General features: G+C 44.5%; 1 protein-coding gene across 3 annotated transcripts; it reads right to left on the minus strand.

The window, feature by feature from the left end:
• Positions 1–52: 52 nt before the first annotated feature.
• On the minus strand, positions 53–11547 carry NRBP1 (nuclear receptor binding protein 1). Of its 3 annotated transcripts, none has more exons than XM_045073913.1 (19): positions 11407–11547; positions 7959–8188; positions 7439–7561; positions 6888–6989; positions 6168–6257; positions 5975–6015; positions 5513–5607; positions 5002–5025; positions 3914–3997; positions 3671–3729; positions 3419–3517; positions 2078–2210; positions 1802–1907; positions 1610–1660; positions 1377–1512; positions 1154–1207; positions 990–1053; positions 679–734; positions 53–602 (listed from the first exon to the last, which is right to left on the minus strand). In XM_045073913.1, the coding sequence occupies exons 2-19, from the start codon at positions 8166–8168 to the stop codon at positions 498–500; spliced, it is 1632 nt and encodes a 543-aa protein (XP_044929848.1). In that variant the 5' UTR covers positions 8169–8188; positions 11407–11547; the 3' UTR covers positions 53–497. The 3 variants fall into 3 exon arrangements, with proteins under 3 accessions (XP_044929848.1, XP_044929849.1, XP_044929850.1); XM_045073914.1 differs by lacking the exon at positions 11407–11547 and adding an exon at positions 10627–10954; XM_045073915.1 differs by lacking the exon at positions 5002–5025.
• Positions 11548–22442: the final 10895 nt, after the last annotated feature.

The following is a 22442-nucleotide window of genomic DNA, read 5'->3' on the forward strand; positions in this document are numbered from 1 at the left end:
GCCCCCTGCCGGGGAATGCGCGCGCGCGCGCACGCACACACACACCACGCTCTTAGCAAAAAGTAGACTTTTATTACAGCAGCAACTGAGGCGAATCGAATGGCCCCCCAGGGCCACCACTGCAGCACCACCCTTCTCTCCCGCCCCGTCCGCCCCAGCGGGATTGTAGAATTCAGCTCCCCCAGTGCCCGTGGGCCTCCTTTCCACACAGGCTGGGCGGGAGCCGCCAGATCAGCTACTAGCCCCCAACTAGAAGGCGGCTGCTGAGAAGGCCCAGGCCCACGTCTGTGCAAAACAAGTAAACAAAGTGCAGAGGGGAGGCAGAGAAGGGGAAGGGGGAGGGTGATACTCAGAACCAGGGAGCCCCAAAGCCCTCCTGAATAATAAAGGAGAGAAGGGGCTTCACAGGGTAATACTGACTGGGGGGAGGGGGCAGGAAGGCTGCTGCCATCTAGTGACGGCCACAGCTCTGATTAGGGGCCTGGCCCGAGGGAGCTCTAAGAGGAGACGGTGACAGCGGCTGAGTTGAGGGTGCTGTTCCTGGCAAAATTGAACTTGTTCAGGGTCTCCTCTAGCAGAGAAGTCAGTCGGCTCTGGTCAGCCTGGGGGAGAAGAGCTGGGTGAGACAGGGCAAGAGGAGAATGGAGTTGCCAGGGCAGCCGGAGGCGGAAAGCTCACCTCGCTAATGAAGCCCAGCTGCACCAGCTCCGCTGCCAACTCGGGGATGTTCTCATCTGACAGAGCAAAGGGAGAGGGTGAGCACAATGTGGGAGCAGTGGGCGCCCAGCCCTAGTCGGGTCAGCCTGGCTGGGAAAGAACGACACAAGCAGAACTGTCGCGTCCACCCTCCGGTTTTAGGAGCTAAGATATCTGTTCTGTGTGCCTCAGAATGTATTGCTGCCTTGTAACCTTCCTCCCCGCCCCTAAGAATGTCCCTCACAGATAAGACTTAAGAGACTCTCATCCTCTGAGGGAAAGGAGAGACTCACTTGGCATTAGATCACAGCTCAGGTGCCGGTTGAGTTTGTCCTCCAGCTTCAGAAGAAGCGTCAGCTGGAGAAGAGGACAGTCAAAAGATGAGGCTCCTCTTTCCCACTCTCCCCCCCTTTCTCCTGGCCACCCAGCCCTCTGCAGCCCTGGCCCCCAGCCTTACATGGTGTTTGACACCCTCCTCCACTGACTCGATGTTGCACTGCATCAGCACCACCTACGGAGAGGACACGCATAGGGTCAGCACAGTAGTATCACCAGCCCACAGGACAAGCTTGCTAGAAACCAGAAACACACTCTTTTTCCTATAGGACAAAGCCTCACTTGATGTGTCCTCTTCTCCCTTCCACCATGACCATAGAGACCTCCATATCCACAGAGCCCACCTTGCGGGTCTCCACCTCAGCTGGTTCAGGTGTTGGAGTCTTGACAGACGGGGGCACGACAGGTGATGTCACCTCCTCCTGCTGTGGCTGCTGGGGCCGAGGTAGCCCAAAGGCTGTCAAGGGGTAGATCCCATTCCTAGAGTGAGATCAAACAGGTCACATGGGTTCTGTGAATGCCTCAAGACACCCACCCTGCTTCCTAAAGCAAGCCTTTCCTCTCACCCTTCTCTCACCTGACATCTTCAAGGAATTTATCCAATTCCAGAGCTGGTGACTGAGAGTACCTGCAGGAGAAAAGAGAGAAAACACGTGAAAGGAAGGAAATAAGCAAAACAGCAGGTTCGACAATTCCCAAAGAATTAACAGTTGACAGAACCCTCAGTGAGAGTGACAAATCTGTCCCTCTCGGAGAGTTGGTTACTCACAAAGTCTGAACTGGTTCTCTTCCTGGTCCCGCAGGGATTTCAGCCAGTACAGCACTGGTATCCATGTTTTTGGTGATCTCCTCCAGAGCATTCTCTGGGATCATGTCTGGAGGACATGATGAAATGGAAAGGATAGATTAATATCAGGGAAGACCCAGGGGTGCTGGGGGGAGTAAAGAATTCCTTTGGAAGTGGAAAAGGAAAGAGGGCATTGCTAGCGATACTTGTTAATGCTCCGACAGGAAGAAAATTCTTAGCAGGGCCAAAGGGACTCACGTTGGTGTCCCACAATGCAGTGGGCAGCAAGGAGTTTGAGCGAGGGCACTTCAAACAGTGCTGGGTGGAACAGAAGTTCTCTGGCTGTTGGTCTGCGAGCAGGCTCAGAATGCAGGCACTTTTGAATGAACTCCTAGAAAAGGGAAAAGAGGAAGTAGAGTAGGCAGCTGGCAACCAGGCCACTGTGTTCATCACGATACTTCGTCATTCATTACACTTAGCACAGGCTTCGTACATACTAGACAGTCAGCACTGGTTGAGGGAATAACTGTTACTCCTCCTGAAACGGCTTTGAAGATTCTAAGGTATTAACATGAAAGGTATTGTTCAGAGTTTTTATGGTTTTACTTGTTTTTCTACTCTCCAACCACCAGCTTTCTCTCTCTCTTTTTTTTTTTACTATTCAAACTTCCAGATTTTTTTTTCTGATTTTCTACTTCTATGCTTTAACAGACCACTCACTGCCTCCCTTCCTCTCCGTCTCTCATCAAAATTACCTTCTCTGTTCCCAAATCTATCTGTTGTGGTCAATAGTATTCACCATCTTTTTCTTTTCCAAGCCAACTACCACAATTTCCTTTTTCTCTTACAATCATTTATTTAAGTTCACTGATTTTCCCCAAGCTTCCTCTACATACACACACAACCTCATTTCCCACCTCCCATAGATCATCCCAAATAATTAACCTGCTTTTCTTTTCCTCCTTATAAACTTAAAAGCCAAGAAGGTCATATACCTAATCTGTCACTTGAATACCCCAACCTAAAGCTGAATTAGAAATTTACTCCACACTAGCCTCAGGACTTCCCCCTAGTCTCCCTGTCACACCATCTAATGAGTCACAAACTATCCTTGTTTGGACCTTCCTCTCCAGCCTCTTACTATAGTCGATCTACTGATTCATAACCTTATACCCTTTAAATCTTAGCTCATTATTTCAGAGCACTTTCCCTACCTAAAACTATATAAATATAGAAGCCCACGTGACAAATTTAATTCAAACTGATCAATTTGCTTAAAAATATCAAGATGGCTGTCTGAGAGCATATACCAATTGCCTGAAGTAACCACTAGTTTACCTCCAGGCAGACACAACTAAATCAATACACAACCTTTATCCCCAATACTACCCATCTTAAGCCCTTAACCAGTGTGTGTATATACAAAAAACAAGGTAAGTACCACCTAGGGAAATATTCAAATAGCCACTACTTTTGCTTATCCTTGCTACTTTCTGTTTTCTTGCTCTTAGAAGAGAGTATATTCCCAGTTAAGTAAAAAGGAAGAAAAACCTAAAGACATTTCAAAGTCTGTTGAGAAGGGATCCAGAAGGTTCTTACTCTCTGTAATGGGTCTTCTAGAAGCTGAATGGCACTGCTGATAGCTTCCTGTGGCACATATGAGGACTCTCCATTGCCCTGAATCTCCAGCACTGCCATCTGCAGGGAGGGGGAATAGAAAAGCCCAGTAGAAACTTCAGAACTTCAGTGCTCCAGAATCACCCTCTCAAGACCTTACTTGTCCTCCCTCCATTTCCCCTTCCATCTTCTAACTTGACCCCTTTCCATCACCACTGCCTGTGGTTTCCTCACCTCCAGTGCACACATGCCAAAGGAGTAGATGTCCACTGCTGTTGTCACATTAGTGACTTCTAGGGAAAACAGAGAAGCCTTTGTTTAATCAGAGGATGGAAGCAAGGGGTGGCAGAAATGCCTTTTAAAAACTTTTTGTAAGCCAGCAGAGAACTACAAGTTTCAGTTCTATTACCTCTGGGCCTCAGGTTATAAGGTAGAAACCTGGGGAACAGGGAGAGGGGAGAGAAAGTGGTGCCTCACCTCCATACTCTGGTGCAAAGAAGTGTAGATTCTTCTGCTCTTCCCGACAAGTCTTCACATGATTGTTGATAGTGTCAGGAGCCACTGGGAGTAGGGGAGATACCCACAATCTGACCACCACCAACAAAGCACAGTCTCACTCCAGAGAGAGGTCCCCAGAAGCCAAATTCTCTCCTGAAGACTCTAACCCTCGAGGCACAAACCTGTCCTTTTCCCATCTTGAACCACAGACTAAACATGAACACCACCTACTTCCACTTTCTGGGGTCTACCGCTTCTCATTTAAGGTCCCTAGGTCAGTAGCAACAAACACTCCACACTAAACTAATAGGCATATAGGGGCCTTGGGCTGGCCAAGAAGCAATGGAGGCTAAGGAAAAACTTTTGCTTGTGATCTGCTCACCTTCCCCCAAGTTCAGGAATATATAATCCCGGTCACATGAAAATGTGTGGTCTAGTTCTTTCAGCCACCCTCAAATAGCATAAAAGCATAGGCAGCCCTTCCTAATCTGGGACACTTAAAGATCCCAGAAACTTGGATGATTAAAAAAAAAAAAGGTAAGAAGAAATAACAATACTACAACCAACTAGACAGCCTCCTTCTTACCCACCTTTACTGACTGAAACTCAAAAACAGCTCAAAGTTGAACCAATACCCTGGAATCAGTCTCACATTTAATCCACCAAAATTGTAGACTCCTGCTCTACTCCCTGTTGTTCAACATCGCAGCCATAGGCCTGAACAAGGAACCAGGGCCGGGCCCAATTTGGACTCACTCAAATCGTAAACAATGACTACAAGTCACAGAGAGTCTGGGAACACAGTATGATTTAGGGAATCATCCTGATGATGAAGGGAAATAAGAATCCAGGACATAAATGGCCAGCCAGGCAGAAACCACAGGAAACAAGCAAGTTATGGAAGGGCAAGCAGGTGGAGGGCTGGTAGGGAGAAGCCAAGCAGGCATAACTAGGCAGGGAGGCAGGGGCACAGGGCTTGCTCCCACGACTGCATGCACTGGGCAGCCGCAAAGGGGAGCAGAGGGGGCACGAACAGAGCCCCACATGGGGCAACAGGGAGCTCTCACCATTAGCAAAAATCCTATGAAAGACTGTTGGGAACAGAGCAGCCCGTAAGCGGGAGGGAGGAAAACAGAGAAAAGTTGTGAGCGATGGAGCAGCCAAGCCCCAGACAAATGGACACACAAACCACACACAGACACGGCACACAGAAATGTTATACACAGCACACAGATACACAGCAAATGAAAGCACTCACAGCAGGCACAGCCTGGAACCTCCTTTGGTAGGGTCTGGCCCCAGGGGCTCAAATCAGACCTTAGACCCATCTCTTTGCCCTTTCCCAACCTCCTATCAAGGTGTCTGGATTAACCCGCTTCCCTCCAAAAAAGGTGTAAGATTAGTCCCTACCCCCTAATTGACTGGCCTCTCCCTATGAATTACCCTAGCAAAGTCCTATCTCTTACCACCAGCCCAACACCTCAGAATTTTGCTCTACTCTCCCCACTCCTTGCATCTTACCCCCGTGGTTCCCAAATTCCCGAGGCTCCCCTGCCCAGAACCTCTCCCTCCCCTCACCAGAGCCAATCTTGATGAGTCCGTTGTGCTGGATGAAGATGGTGTCACAGGTCAGGTTCCCATGGATGATGGGGGGGTCACAGGAGTGCAGGTAGCTGTGGGGGCACTGGGCTGTTAGAGGGGCCACTGGGAAATTAAGGGCAAGGGGAACCCAAGGGTTAAGAGGAGCAAGGGCCTGGTCTCCTGCTGGTCACCACAAAGATAATCCCCACACTCTGAATCTCCATTATGTCTGGTGAGTTAAAGAGCTGGATAAGCACTAGGAGAAAGAGGCGGGAGACAGTATCGTGGTTAGGGCATTAGAATGGACCCTTTACAAGACCATAGGGGCCTAATCTTGACAGTACAGGACTCAAAAAAAGTGGGCAGAGCCAGAAAAAACCAGCAGAGTAGTGCCCTAAAATCTGTTTGGAGGAACTAAATCAGGAAATAGGGGAAAAACACTAACCAGATCCTACTTACCTAAGGGCAGAGAGGATTTGCGTGCACCAGCGCTTCCAAGCCTGGAACAGTTTGATCAAAGGGTCAGCAGTAATCCCCTCTCTTAACCCTCCAACTAGTTTCCCTCCATCCCTTCCTGATTAGCTTCATGATTACTATAATCTTTTTAAAACCCCCATACCAGCCTAAAGCTTTGTCTGTTCTCCCTCCATACCTTTTCATTCATAGTCTTGTGGTTCTTTTTGGTCTTCTTCAGAAACTGCTTAAGACTCCCAGATGACATGTATTCTGTGATAAAAATGACCTGGAGAGGTAAAGCACTCAAATAAGGTCGTAAAGTAGAAATGATCCCCTACCTGATGACATGTACACCAGATACATATTAGACCTGGAAGCCGGTGGTGGTGGTTGTTTTAAGTTTCCCTCCTTTTGTTGTTAGCACCACATCCTCAGATTTAACAGGATGAAAAAAAACTACTCAACTATAAGAGCTATGGAAGTAAGGAAGCCTGGGTGGCTTAGTCTGTGAAGTGTCTGCCTCTGGCTAAGGTCATGATTCCAGGATCCTGGGATCAAGTCCCACATCTGGCTCCTTGCTCAGCGGGGAGCCCGCTTCTCCCTCTGGCTACCACTCCCCCTGCTTGTGTGTTCTGACAAAAAAATAAAATCTCAAAAAAAAAAAAAAAAAGAAAGAAAAGAAAAGAAAGAAGGAAGGGAAAAAGAGAAGAGCTGTGGGAAGGAAACAAAAGTTTGCTCATTTCTGCCCCACCCATCACCAGACAAAAGGCACAGGACATAGGCAAAGCCCTGCTCTCATCTCCAGAACAGCTGATTCCAGTTTTGTTCCAAAACTACCTTATTTTCACCTCTGAATGTAAAAAGAACAATACATGTAGCTGGTCTTTTTGCGGTAAGCTCAAGAAAAAGTTCTTACCCTGGCCTTGTTCTCTTTAATGTCAGCCCAATACTTGTGAAACTTAACAATGTTGAGATGTTCCAACTGAATCAGATTATCAAACACAGCACGGACTTTTTCCTGAGAAAAAAGGAAAGAGTGGAAGAGAGTGGGATTAACAGGGTTCAGAAACCACTACAATTCTGAAAAGCCATTCCTTATCCCTCCCCAGAAATGATCTAACCCCAACATACTCTCCTCCTAATCGGCTTCTCAACGCCAATTCCTCTTTAACACCTGCATTCTTTTTTTAATTTAAATTCAGTTAATTAACATAAATGTATTATTTAGGGGTACAGGTCTATGATTCATCAGTCTGACAGAACACCTAGCACTCACCACAACACATACCCTCCCCAGTGTCCATCACCCAGCCACCCCATCTCCCACCCACCTCCCCTCCAGCAACCCTCAGTTTGTTTCATAAGATTAGGAGTCTCTAATGGCTTGCCTCCCTCTCTGGTTTCGTCTTGTTTCCTAACACCTGCATTCTAACTCCACACAAGCCACATCCTTTCACCACCACCTACCTCCTGCAGCTTGTAGTTCTTGCGTTCAGAGAACTGGACCTCATTCCACACAACCTCTACACCCTCCTCTGTATCCATGGCCAGGTATGCACTATCAATACCTGGTACGTTCCGCTGATTCACCTGAGAAGAAATTCAAATGGAAAGGAATTACTAAAGTAACCTTGTAAGCCCTCCATTTTAATATTCCACATGATCATCCTCTCCTAGGCACTGATCTGTTAAACTCTGGTCTGCCCCTTTCATTCTTTCCTCTTCCACTTCGTGCTTAGAATCCACTCCCCCGGGTGCCTGGGTGGCTCAGTGGGTTAAGCCACTGCCTTCGGCTCAGGTCATGATCTCAGGGTCCTGGGATCGAGTCCCGCATCGGGCTCTCTGCTCAGCAGGGAGCCTGCTTCCTCCTCTCTCTCTCTCTGCCTGCCTCTCTGCCTACTTGTGATCTCTGTCTGTCAAATAAATAATAAAATCTTTTAAAAAAAAAGAATCCACTCCCCCAAGAGTGACACTACCATCACCTTACCTCTTCTCGCCTCTTCTGCCACCGCCCACATGGTGACTCTTCCAAGATCTCAGACTCATCTTCGCTTTCTTCTTCTTCCTCTGGGGAAGCGGCTGAGGTCGTGGAAGTCACAGGAGGTGACACCGATGTGAGGCCAGGAGCTGAGGATGAGGATTCTACCTTTGGGTCTGAGCCGCTACTTACTACTGTCTGGGACTCCCCCTCCGACATGCTGGAACGAACACTCAGGCCTGCATTGGTTGGGGCAAGGATGGAGAAAGAAGAAAGGGTCAGGACAGATCTACAAAGATTTAACTCTGAGGCATCCAGGTGGCTCAGTCAGTTAAACATCCAACTCTTGATCTTGGCTCAGGTCTTGATCTCAGGGTCGTGAATTCAAGCTCCATATTGGGCTTCACGCCTAATCTTAATAATCTCCTCTGGGTTTCAAAAGAAAACAAAACATACACCTCCCTTTAAATCCAAAATCAGGGGTGCCTGGGTGGCTCAGTGGGTTAAAGCCTCTGCCTTCAGCTCAGGTCATGATCCCAGGGTCCTGGGATCGAGCCCGCATCAGGCTCTCTGCTCAGCGGGGAGCCTGCTTCCCTTCCTCTCTCTCTGCCTGCCTCTCTGCCTACTTGTGATCTCTGTCTGTCAAATAAATAAATAGAATCTTAAAAAAAAAAAAATCCAAAATCAAATTAATCCTGTCTGAACACTGAAACATTAACTACTCTCTTAGTCTAGAGAAGGAAACTTATCTTGGTTGAAGACGACCCACCAGGAGTGGCAAATCTAAGATTTATGACAATAAAACCCCCATTAGTAAGGTCCAAATGAACAGCCAAATCAGGGACAGACACCACTCCTTCTCAGCAATACTCACCCAACAGCCTTCCCTTTGAATCCTCACCTGTCTCTATTTCCACTGTGCTCAAGAACTAAGCTCTGTAGGCCTTGTTCAGAACAGATGACTCCAGACCCCAAAAGGTTTCACTGATTCAGCCCTAAGGCTGGACCTGTAACACTCTCAGCGAATTTACCCAGCTGAAACCCTCTGCTAATTTTTCCACTAGAATTCTGGCATTTGCTATCCATCCCTCCTATACGCAGATCAAGTTTGCTAGTCCAGGCTGAGGCTACCCCTGGCCCAGGTGACTAGCAGTGGTTAGTGACTTCACCCCTGATGACCTCACCTTCCCTGTGATGTGAGTGTGCAAAGGGGTATTGGTTAGCAACATTTTTTTTTCATTCACTCATTCAACAAATGTTTATTAAGCACTTACTGTAGGCCAAGCACTGGGCTAGGTACTTGAGACACAATAGTGAATATAATAAATGAGGTGCCCACATTCATGGAGCCACAAATTTAAATGGATCTAGGGCTTTCAGCTTCCATTTCATTCCCATGGCTCAAAGCTCCACCCTCTGAGATAACAGATATGACAGAGATATTTCCTCAAGAACAAGTAACTCAAGGGGCACCTGGGTAGCTCAGTTGATTAAGCATCTGTCTTGGCTCAGGCCATGATCCTGGGGTCCTGGGATCAAACCCTGCATCTGGCTCCCTGCTCAGCAAGGAGTCTGCTTCTCCCTCTGCCCCTTTGCCGCCCAGGCGTGCCCACACACACACTGTACTTTTAACAAATAAATGGATAAAATCTTAAAAAAAAAAAACCCTAAAAATATTATAAAAGTAAAAGAGTAACTACAGATATAGCAGTTACCAGAAAAAGTACTATATAGTATATTTTTTTCAAGGCACACAGCTACTTGGAAGAAAAACAATTCTCTGAAGATAAATGTCATTAGCTTGTCCAGACAGGCACAGGACAACTGCTGAATGTTATTCCAAATCTCTAAGAACAAAGGCTGTGAAGGAGTTGAAACCTGTGTGTGCTGGGCTCAAAGGAGTGCTCCAGTATGAAAGTGGCATTCTGGGAAAGTAGACTTCCTCCTCTAAATCCGCTCAGAATACAGAAGCCTCTGATCTAAACCAATCTTGAAAAGCCTTCATTTTAGAACTCTTGGATACCCAATCTCCACCCCCAGCCTACACTATGTATAACCCAAATCAGGAGATTCTTAATAGAAGACATTCTAGTAAATACCAGAGAACCACAACGCACTACAGAGAAAATCCAGCAAGATATTTTTTCCCTGTCATTTTCTAGGCCCTGCCCATCAGAGTGTATTCAACCAGCCAAGAAAGCTACTATCTGTATGTCTTAGTAATCTACCCGAAAACGATTTAGAAATCATTTTCCTTTTCCTTCCCTTGAAAAATAAGAAAATGGTAAGAAAGTTCATACGGATTATTTCCTAGAGCAGCTAGATTTATAGACTGTATCTTGAATCTGAACAGCTAAGTAAAGTTTCCAACTAGATTACAATAGGAAATACCAGTGACGCTCTAATACAGGAAGCCAGTTACCAATGGGCTCTAAAGAAACCTCTGAACTCAGGGCACAGACAATTAATCCACAGAACACCACAAAAGAAGCCAAACCTTTACCAGCCACAGACATGTCCTTGGAATGTGCTGGTCTTCTCCCTCCCCAATCTTTCCCCAGCAGGCAAAATGAAGGCACTGCCCAAGATCCCCCAGCACTTCCCTCCTGCTGAAAAAATCTTTGTAACGCTGGGGTTTTCATCTCAGGGTCGTTCAGAGGTGTAAGAGATCACATACGGAAAAGGTCATTTACGCCCCTACAAGGGACTCTCCTCGCCGCCTCCAGCAACCCCGAGAATACTGTGTTCACTTCTGAGCAGTGTAGGTAGATCGTCGCGCAAAGTTTTTCTCGGAGACTTTTATTTATTGGACTGCAGCCCCTCTGCATGTCGACTCCTCAGCAACAGCTCACAGGCCACGGGCCTCTGAGCCACTCTCACCCCGAGCAGACCAAAGGGCCTCCGGGACCCACAGGACCGTCCGCTCAGACGTCAAGCAAGCGCAGGGGACGGCTTCGCGCTCCAACAGGTCGTCCTGCCCGCTGTCTGCAAGGGAGCGCCCGCAGGCCCGGGAGCCAGCGGCCGCCACCTCATCAAAGGCCGGCCCCGCGGCGCCGTCAGGGGCGCAGGCCACGCCCCCGCGCAGTCAGCGCGCCGGCCTCCGCCAGCAGGCGCGGCCCCGACGCTGCGCTTCCGCAGGCCGCGGGGCCCGCCACCACCGCCCCCGCCGCCGGCCCCGCCTCTCGTCAGCCCCAGTTCGACACGAACGCCAGGGCCTCGCGCTCCGCGCCGGCAGAATTCCGGGTCGCCGCCACTCAGGGCAGGCCGGGCGGGCCCGGCAGAGACCGTGGGGTCGCGGCCGCCCCTTGGCTCCGGCGGGCCGGGCCTGGGCCGCCGAGCGAGCAGAGCCGCCACCAGACACCCGCCTGCCAGTGTCCCAACGCCCCGGGCCGCGGAGACCGACCCTTCCTTCCCTTCGCCGAGCCCCTTCCTCCCTTCCAGTTCTGTCGGTGCTCACCTCCCGACTCCGCTCCCCGCAGTCTGCGCTTCAGCTCCAGCTCGGGTTCGGGGCCGCGGACCAGAGAGACTCCCTCACAGCTGCGCTCCGCAGCGCAACCGAACTGCGGGCCCCGCCCTCGCGGCGTCCGGACCAACAGATGGGCGGTGCCGCTGGGCCGTTGGGTTTCCATTGGATAAGGCGGTCAAGATGGGCGGTGCCCCGGGAAGACGGTAGCTTGCCTGCTTAGTCTTCAACCCGGTCTCCTCCCCTTGAGCCTGTCCGGCCGAGACCTCTCCGAGGCTACGGTGTGTTCGTTATCAACTGGGGCTGATCGCTCTGTCCACCCCTCCGTCCAGTCTAGGTGCCCCCGATGATTCTGCTGGGCGAAAGGAAGGCCTTCCCTCTCTTCTTGAAGGCGCCATGACAGTTCTGGTCCGACTAAAAGACAAAAGGAGCGAAAGACGCAACCTCAATCCGGGAGGAGCACCCACCCACTTTAATTATTTAGGGGGGCGAGACTGCGCAGGACACCAATTCTTCAGAAAGCTTAAAAATTGTCCTGAATATATGCTAAGTTGCATAGCACGGATATTTGCCAAAACTTTGCAGGAGGTTTTCACAGATAACTCGTTTGACCCTCATAAGAAACCGAAATTGTCATTCAGTGCTAGTTGACAAATGCAAAAAAATGAATCAGAGACATTAAGCTATTCACCAAAAGTTGATAGGAGCCAGATCTAGCATTCAAACAGTAAGATTTGTCAAAGGCTTCCTTGAAAAGATGTTTGGGAAGAAATTTGGATTGACTTCGAGTAAGTGGAAAGAAAAGATCCTGGATGAGCCCATTGATCTGCGAAAACTAATCCCTGAGCCTGAGCGGTATAAATTCGCTGTGCCATTAGACATACGTTGTGGAGGGAGGAAGATGAAACAACTATCACAACCTGGGAATGTCATAATCACTAAATTTTACTGCCCTTAAAGGGACTCTCTAATCCTTCTTAACTAATATAAAGAAGGATACCGTATCTGGCAGAAGCCCTCTATTTTCTCAACTCTTCACCTCAAAATAGTTATTTTTGCAATCTTTCGCCCTTTGATTCTTTTACCTTTAAAAGAGAGCACTTGGGGCGCCTGGGTGGCTCAGTGGGGTTAAAGCCTCTGCTCAGGTCATGATCCCAGGGTCCTGGGATCGAGCCCCACATGGGACTCTGCCCAGCAGGGAGTCTGCTTCCATTCCCCTCTCTCTGCCTGCCTCTCTGCCTACTTTTGATCTCTGTCTGTCAAATAAATAAATCTTAAAAAAAAAATAGAGAGAGAGAGAGAGAGAGCAATCACACACTCTTATAGAAAGCTGCTGGAAGTTGCACATCTCGTTTTGGATATTTAAAAAAAATGCATCTGTCCACCAAAGTTAGCATATAATTTCAGAAGAGTTGAGGTTAAATAACTTTGTTCTAATCTTCAGAGGAAGGTTATTCCTCCTCCTCTCCAGGTTAACTTTTTTTCCTTGTGGGCTCCAAAGCAATTGGAGCCCCTGGTCCACTATAAACATTCATTAAATATCAGTACATATTATTATATCTCATTCTCTTCTCTCTGGTCCTTATTAATCAACCTTTTCAACTAGCTCCTTTCAAATATGCGTCGAGTACCCATTGGCATCCTGCAGCTCTCATTTTTACTTTTAACTTTTCACTCTTAACTTTTATTTTAACTTTTCACGTTTAAAAATCTCAAAAACTGCATTTTTGTCACCTCATTATTTTTTCTCTGCTTTAAAAATGTTTAAAAATCAAGTATTTCAAAAATATTTAACATAGTGTAACAATATTGAATAGCTTCTATGTGCGGTGGTCCACTGTTTTAATTGCCTTATGACATATTAACTCATTTAATCCTCCCAAGAATCCAATGGAATATTGTGAATTAACAGTTGCTATAGAATGTGAAAATCTCGGGGCACCTGGGTGGCTCAGTGGGTTAAGCCGCTCAGGTCATGATCCCAGGGTCCTGGGATCGAGCCCCGTATCGGGCTCTCTGCTAAGCGGGGAGCCTGCTTCCTCCTCTCTCTCTGCCTGCTTGTGATCTCTCTCTGTCAAATAAATAAATAAAATCTTAAAAAAAAAAAAAAAAGAATGTGAAAATCTCTTGTAACCCTACTTCACCAAAATAATTAAGACTTTGATGCATGTGTCCCCCTTTTTTTACCCCTGCATACATTAATATATGTGTGTATAATTTAAAATGAAAGCAAGCTGATACTACATAATCTTTTTCAGTTTACTCTGTTGCTTTTTTCCATGGCAGCTCATATAGCATTACTTTAATTTTTAACCACTGTAGAGTATTCCACTGTCCAACATTTAATTAGTAACAGGGGGCATCAGGGTTATGTCCAACATTTATTATTATTTATTTATATTATTCATTATAAATAAAGCTATAATAAAGTCTTGTTGCACACATCTTTGCTTGTTTGTGAAAATTTTTTTATATATCCTTAAAAATGGAATTGCTAAGTCAAGAGCTAAGAACATTTTAACTTGAATAGATATTGCCACGTTACTCTTCAAAAAGATATCAAATAATATCAAGAATATGCTAGGGTTTAGGGGTGCCTGGGTGGCTCAGTGGGTTAAGCCTCTGCCTTTGGGTCAGGTCATGATCTCAAGGTTCTGCGATCAAGCCCTGCATCAGGCTCTCTGCTCAGCAGGGAGACTGCTTCCCCTTTCCTCTCTGCCTACTTGTGATTTCTGTCTATCAAATAAATAAAATCTTTAAAAAAAAATTTAAAAAAGAATATGCTAGGGTTTAGTGGCCCTTGGGTGGCTCAGTCAGTTAAGCATCCAACTCTTGAATTTGGCTCAGGTCACCATCTCAGGGTCCTGGGTTTGAGCCCAGTGTCAGGCTCCTTGCTGAGGACAGTATGTGCTTGAGAGTTTCTTTCCCTCTCCCTCTGTCCTGCCCCCCCCCACTGCTTGCACTTGTGCGCTCTTTCAAAGAAATAAAATATATTTTTTGAAAAAGGGTAGTTTTAGGTTTACATCAAAATTGAGATGATTCAGAGATTTCCTATATATTTACTGTAGCCCATATACATAGCTTCTCTCCCATTACCAATATCACTCACCCGAATGGTATACATTTTACTGGGGATGAACCTACATTAACCTATCATAATCACCCGAAATCCATAGTTTACTATGAGGTAATACTCTTGGTATTGTATATTCTATAGGTTTGGACAAACATATGATGACATATATCCATCATTTATCATACAAAGCATTTTTACTCCCCTAAAAATCCTCTGTGCTCTCCCTTCCCATCCCCAGCAACCACTAATACTAATATCTCTATAGTTTTGCCTTTTCCAGAACATCATGTAGTTGGAATCCTACTTTTTAAATTGGCTTCTTTTGCTTAATGATATGCATTTAAAGATCCTTTGTGTGTTTTCATGGCTTGATAGCTCTTTTTTTTTTTTTAAATTTTATTTATTTGACAGACAGAGATCACAAGCAGGCAGAGAGGCAGGCAGAGAGAGGAGGAAGCAGGCTCCCCGCTGAGCAGAGAGCCTGATGCGGGGCTCGATCCTAGGACCCTGGGATCAGGACCCAAGTCAAAGGCAGAGGCTTTAACCCACTGAGCCACCCAGGCACCCCTTGATAGTTCATTTCTTATTAGGACTGAATAATATGCGATGATCTAGATGTACCACACTTTATCCATTCACATACTAAAGGACATCTTGGTTGCTTCTAACTTTTGGCAATTATGAGTAAAGCTCATAGTTATCTGTGTGCAGGTTTTTGTGTGAATGTAAGTTTTCAACTCCTTTGGGTAAATACCAAGAAGTGAGATTTCTTTTTTTAATAGGTAATTTATGAAGTTTATTTTTAAACTCAATTAATTAATATAGAGTGTATTATTAGTTTCAGAGGTACAGTTCGATGATTCATCAGTTGTATATAACACCCAGTGCTCATCACATCTATGCCCCCCTTAGTGCCTATCACCTCACCTTAGTTAACCCATCCCCCTTCCCCCCCAGCAGCCCTCAGTTTGTTTCCTATGATTAAGAATTTCTTACGGTTTTTCTGCCTTTCTAATTTCATCTTATTTTTCCCTCTCTTCCCCTATGCTCCTCTGTTTTTTTTTTAAGATTTTATTTATTTACTTGACAGAGAGAGATGAAAAGCAGGCAGAAAGGCAGGCAGAGAGAGAGGAGGAAGTAGGCTCCCCGCTGAGCAGAAAGCCTGATGTGGGGCTCGATCCCAGGACCCTAAGATCATGACCTGAGCCGAAGGCATCGGCTTAACCCACTGAGCCACCCAGGTGCCCCTCCTCTGTTTTCTTAAATCCTACATATGAGTGAAATCCTGTAATTGTCTTTCTTTGCTTAGCATAATACCTTCTCGTTTCAACCATGGCAAGATTTCTTTTTTTTTTTTTTGACTGCTGAGTAATATTCCATTGTATATATACACATATAGAAAATAAAATCTTAAATATATATATGTGTGTGTATATATATATTCTTATAAATATCTACATATATTATGTATAATAAAGTCTTAAAAAAAAAACCAACTAGCTGGCTGTCTTCAAAGTGGGTTATACCATTTTGCATTCCCACCAGCAATGAATAAGAGTTCATGTTGCTCCACATCCTCACCAGTATTTGGTGTTAGTGTTCTGGATTTTGGCCATTCTCATAGATGTGTTATGATATCTCACTTTTTAAAAAAGATTTTATTTATTTATTTGACAGAGAGAGAGATCATGAGTAGGCAGAAAGGCAGGCAGAGAGAGAGGGGGAAGCAGGCTCCTTGCCGAGCAGAGAGCCTGATGTGGGGCTCGATCCCAGGACCCTGAGATCATGACCTCAGCCAAAGGCAGAAGCTTAACCCACTGAGCCACCCAGGTGCCCCAATATCTCACTTTTTTAAAAAGTGGGGCTCAATCCCATGACCCTGGGATCATGACCTGAGCTGAAGGCAGATACTTAACTGACTGAACCTCCCAGGTGCCCCTGTATCTCATTTTTTTAAGTTTTCATTTCCATGATGACAAATGGTGTGGAGCACCTTTTTATGTGTTTATTTGCCACCTGTGTATGTTTTTTGGTGAGGTATTTGTTATGGTTTGTGGCCCATTTTTTTTTTTTTTTTTTTTTTTTTTTTTTTTTTTTTTTTTTTAAAGATTTTATTTATTTATTTGACAGACAGATCACGAGTAGGCAGAGAGGCAGGCAGAGAGAGAGAGAGGAGGAAGCAGGCTCCCTGCTGAGCAGAGAGCCCGATGCGGGACTCGATCCCAGGACCCTGAGATCATGACCCGAGCCGAAGGCAGCGGCTTAACCCACTGAGCCACCCAGGCGCCCGGCCCATTTTTTAATAGGATTGTTTTTTCTTCTTTGAGTTTTAAGTGTTTTTTGTATATTTTGGATAACAGTCTTTTATCATGTGTCTTTTGCAAATATTTTCTCCCAGTTTGTGTCTTGTCTTCTAATTCTCTTGACATTGTTTTTAGAGCAGAGTTTTTAATTTTACTGAAGTCCAGCTTATCAATTATTTCTTTCACGGACTGTGTCACTGGTGTTTTATTTAAAAAGGCATCAGCCTACTCAAGGTCATCTAGGTTTTCTGTTATATTATCTTCTAGGAGTAGTAGAGGTCTGCATTTCCTATTTAGGTCTATGCTCCATATTGGGCTAATTTTTGTGGGGTGTGTACGTGCTGTCTAAATTCTTTTTTTTTTTTTTTGGTATGTAGATGTCCAGTTGTCCCAGCACCATTGTTTTCATATGTTTATTGCCCAATTGTATTTCCTCCTCCATTTTTTGCCTGCTCATGCTCTTTATGTTTTTTTTTTTTTTTTTTTTGAAACTGGGTTGGTGGGGCGCCTGGGTGGCTCAGTCGGTTAAGCCGCTGCCTTCGGCTCAGGTCATGATCTCAGGTCCTGGGATCGAGTCCCGAATCGGGCTCTCTGCTCGGCAGGGAGCCTGCTTCCCTCTCTCTCTCTCTCTCTGACTGCCTCTCCATCTACTTGTGATTTTTCTCTGTCAAATAAATAAATAAAATCTTAAAAAAAAAAAAAAAGAAACTGGGTTGGTTATCTTTTTATTGGCTTGTAAGAGCTCTTTGATTATTAGAAAAATCCCATTGTCTTCCTAATCTCTCCCAATGTGAATCCCACCCTCTTTCTCTGCTAAAGCTGTTTTTCTGTTTATTATATCTTCCACTCCCAAAATCCTTTCTCAGTCTTCATTATGCCTGACCTCTTTAGCATTGGGGATCACTGAACAGCTCTCCTGCTTTTCCTAGCACTGATTTATTTCATTTCTCTTTCAACTTACCCTAATTTTTCTCTTATTGTTTTCTATCCTTCCCTTCTAACTATTAAGGTGCTTGTTATTGTGGTCAGAGTTAAATTTTTTGTTCTCTCTATACCATGCTTTAGAAAATATATCCATTGAGTGTATCACCTGAATAATATTTATATTTATCTCTAGCACTCTTTCTTGCCAAACTCCAAGACAGACTGGGTACTTCACTGTCACTTACAACTTAATATACTTAAATATTCCCACTGAAGGTCAGTAATCCACCTCAAGAATCAAATTATTGGGAATAGAAACCAGATGACTGGGTGACAGGGTGGGAGGGAAACCCATTTATACCTTTTGAATTTTGTGACCTACATAGGTAGCACACACTTTTTCTTAAAAAAAAAAAAAAAACACATAATATTTAACAATGAGACAATTTATTAAATAATAATAGAATAAAAAAAGGCACTGGTTCCTGGGTGGCTCAGTCAACTGAGCATCTGACTCTTGATTTTGACTCAGGTCATGATCTCAGGGTCGTGGGATCTAGTCCTGCATGGGGCTCTGCACTGGGCAGAGGTTCTCTCTCTCCTCTCCCTCTGCCTTTCCCCACCTCTCATGTGTGCTCTCTAAAAATAAAAAATAAATATAAATATAAAAAAAGAATAAAGAAAGGCAATGCTTTGAGACTATCCATATCTATTTGTCTGATTCTAAACTTGTCAAGTGACCTGCGGACCTCATCTTCTGGGTGGACTACAGCTTGCCTTTTGAAATGCTGGCTGCACAACTCTACAGATTTACTAAAAATCTTGGAATTTTCGGTGAGTGAATCTTATAGTATGAAAGTCATACCTCAATAAAACTGTCCAGACTCTTTCAAGATTTTGGTTTCCATAGATCAAGGCAATTGGAGAATCTGTTAGATTTCTGTTCTAAGCTTTTCTTCTTCAGTGTGAGACTTACTAGTCTTGCCTCCAATCTGATCATTCCTGTAGGCACATGATATGGACCCCTTATTCCAAAAGAGCCTCTTTCAAACGGAATAAAATCAATAAAATACTTTTATTCTTTTATATAAAAGAATAAAAATGCTCCTTCGCCTCAAGCTTGGCATTCCTTTAGGACCTCATATTAAGAGAAGCCTAGACTTCTTGATAAATGTGAATTACCTGAGGTACTTTAAAACATACACATTTCCAGGACCTTCCTGGGATTACTGGATCCAAATCTGGTAGGGGGAGGGCAGGGAGAGACTTGGGTATCTTTATGTGTAATAATCTTCCCAGGCGATTCTGATGCAAGTAGCCTGGTCTGTTATTAGGCTGAGGGTTATAAACTATCAAACTAGCATATCTTATCCCTGTCTAGGAATGATTCCTTGGGTCATTGCCTCATAACTTAGGCCTCTGAGCTTCACTGTTTAATTAAATAAGAACATTTAACTCTATACCTCCATGTCATGTCATAAGAAATTGAATCAACTTCTAAGTTAAACATAATGGATAAATAAATAGAGGCACTGGAGAAATAAAAAAAAACCAGACACACCATTTAAATTAATAATTCACCTGAAATTATTTGATTTCCACAATTGTATTCAATTATACTTAAGTCAAATTCATCTATAATTAATTTTGCTCTGTTTTACTGGCATAAAGGTACTATCTGTCTTATGTCCCAGGAATATTGGGAGTTTAAAATAATTACCAGGTTATCCCACAGCCTTTTCTGGGCCAAAGCCCTAACATAAACCTTTTCTGTTTGTTTTTACCTTGGCTATAGTAATAAAGACAACTTCCCTAAGTATAAAATTGTGTCCAGAGAAAACACAGACTCAGACTATAAGGAAAGGCCATTGGAGATCCCTTTAGCATGGGCAGTCTAAGACTCCATTATTTTACAGCTACAGTTGTACTTCCAGGCTTGAATCAGAGAGCAAAATTCAATAGAATCAAATATTTATTTAGTGGTGACTATGTGCCAGGCACCACACTAAGCATTAGGGTAACAAATGAGTAAGACAAAGTTCCTGTCTTCAAAGAGCTCCTATTTACTTGAGAAGATATCTGCATAAACAAAAAAGTTACAACACTTGGGGTGCCTGGGTGGCTCAGTCAGCTGGGGTCACGATCTTGGGGTCCTAGGATCAACACTCAGAGGGGAGTCTGCTTGAGGAGTCTCTCTCTCTCTGGCTCTGCCCCCTCCCCGCTTGTGTACTCTCTCTTTCTAATAGATAAATATATATGTGTATGTGTACTGTGTGTGTACACACACACACACACACACACACACACACATATATATATATATATATATATATATATATATATATATATATATTTTAAAGGCTGCAAGCAGCCTCCTGAAGCTAGAAAAGGCAAGGAAATGGATTCTTCCCTAGAATCCTCAGAAGGTATCGCTGATAACTTCAAATCAGTGAAATTGATTTCAGACGTTTGGTCTCCAGAGCTGTAAGAAAATTAATTTGTGGTGTTTTAAGTCACCAAGTTTGTGGTAATCTGTTACAGCAGACATAGGAAACTAATACATAAGGTTTCCCAGAGAACAAGACAGTTTTCTTTCTGGCCTGGCTTTTAAAGAATGAATAGGAGTTAAACTGACAGTTAAAGGAGGGAAGAACAGTCCAGAAAAGACTGAACTCTCCTTTTCTCTGACTCTCCAGACTCAGAAGACAGGCATTACACCATAAAGCCTATGACTGTCCAAACCAACTTTTGTGATATATGCCTCACTTTTTAGCAGTAGGAATTGAAGATTTCCAATGTAGGTGTTATTTTTTTTCTCCCTTACTTCACCTCTGGCTTTTCACACTGAAATTTAACCTTTGTTTTTACAGTGTTTCTTACATCTTGGAAAGAAGAAAAAACTCTCCAGGGAGAACATTCTTAAGTAAATGAGAAAACAAGAGAGAGAATCTGATAAGGACATTTGTTTATTATTGGCTCAAGCTTAGAACAAAGGGTGACAAAGCCTTCTCCAAAAGCAAACTCTTTGTTTTTTGGAACTAAGAGTTATAAAATAGTGAAAATAAAAAGTAAGAGCTCTAACCCAGATATAATTGAAGACAGAATGGGGCACCTGGGTGGCTCAGTGGGTTAAAGCCTCTGCCTTTGGCTCAGGTCATGATCCCAGGGTCCTGGGATTGAGTCCCACATCGGGCTCTCTGCTCAGCAGGGAGCCTGCTTCCTCCTCTCTCTCTGCCTGCCTCTCTGCCTACTTGTGATCTCTGCCTGTCAAATAAATAAATAAAATCTTTAAAAAAAAAAAAAAGACAGAATAAGTTAATTCACTCAGAATGCCATGCAGAGAAACACACACACACACACACACACACACACACAAAGTTGAGCAGTGAGCCTGTATTGAAAGCCCTAACATGTATAATGAGAATTCTGAAAACATTAAGATTTTTAAAGTGTTGATAAAAGACATTAGACTTCAGATTTTAAAAACAAACTCTTAGAACTAGTAAAATAAACATGTGCTGAGGCATATCATATGGATATTTACAAAATATCAAGGATAAAGAGCAAATTGTAAAAGCTTCCAGCGACATGAGAAAGAAACCAATTTTGCCTATGGAATGACAGTAAGACTGATAAAACACTTCCCTGTAATCCTAGAATTTTATTTCCAACCAAATTGTCATTAAAGAGTGAAGGCAAAATACATTTTGTAATGCCAGAAACAACGAAGGGATTAAAAAAACCACACCCACCCAATCTCACTGAAAGACCTATATATAAACAAGAATTAATAAAACTGCTTGGGAAAAACGTCCACTTCTGGCCATGATGGTGTAACAGGACCCTCCTGCCTTTGCCACATAGAACACGGGTTAGAATACATAAGCAACAGTTTTCAGATATTGGATGTAGCAGGCAGTACACACGGGAGAGTGGTCCCTGAGAGAAGGGAAAAAATGAGGTAAATCCTGTGAGAAGCCCAGCTTACTGCCTAGAGTTTTCAGGCCACTTTGTGGGGAGAGGAAACCCAAACAGAGCCTGACAATATCATTGCATCGAGAAGACAGAGTTGAGAGTTCAAGGAGACCAAAATGGCTAACATTTCCAGAGAGCCAGAAAGGATGGAGTTACCCAGAGAAATAACTGTGGTGCTTCTTAGAAGGATCCTCTCCAGATTTTGTGTGTGAACTGAGCTAAACATACACATGAGGAAACTATCAAGGTTGACAAAAGAACCCTCTGCAAGGAGTAGACAAAACAGTGGAAAGGAGGCCATTTTGGCGGATGGCAGGATTCCCGCTGACAGGGTTCCTGTTACAGCTGTTTGTCCCTAACGAACTGCAGAGCCAAGCGGTTACAAGATATCAGGTTATTCATTATTTTTTCTTTCTGTAAGACTTTTAAAAAAATATGTTTTATGTATTTATTTGACAGAGATCACAAGTAGGCAGAGAGGCAGGCAGGCAGAGAGGAGGAAGCAGGCTCCCTGCCAAGCGGAGAGCCCTATGTGGGCTCCATCCCAGGACCTTGAGGTCATGACCCGAGCCGAAGGCACAGGCTTAACCCACTGAGCCACCCAGGTGCCCCTGTAAGACTTTTATTTATTTATTTTTAAAATTTATTTTATTTGACAGAGAGAAAGAGAGAGAGTACAAGGTGGGAGAGTAGCAGGCAGAGGGGGAGGGAGAAGCAGGCTCCCTGTAGGGAGCCAGACGCAGGCTTTGATA

This window comes from Mustela putorius, unplaced genomic scaffold (assembly GCF_011764305.1).
Source record: "Mustela putorius furo isolate JIRA1106 unplaced genomic scaffold, ASM1176430v1.1 tig00537293_pilon_pilon_pilon, whole genome shotgun sequence".
In the NCBI taxonomy this organism is placed as follows: Eukaryota; Metazoa; Chordata; class Mammalia; order Carnivora; family Mustelidae; genus Mustela; species Mustela putorius.

What these genes read in the sequence shown, in the direction of transcription:
- NRBP1 (XM_045073914.1), bottom strand. Translation starts at nt 10,777, where the DNA reads ATGCAGAGGGGCTGCAGTCCAATAAATAAAAGTCTCCGAGAAAAACTT. An exon ending in AGAACTACAAGCTGCAGGAG is followed by an intron (nt 6,990 to 7,438) that starts GTAGGTGGTGGT and finishes CTTTTTTCTCAG; the next exon opens with GAAAAAGTCCGTGCTGTGTT. An exon ending in AGAGAACCAGTTCAGACTTT is followed by an intron (nt 1,661 to 1,801) that starts GTGAGTAACCAA and finishes TTTCTCCTGCAG; the next exon opens with GTACTCTCAGTCACCAGCTC.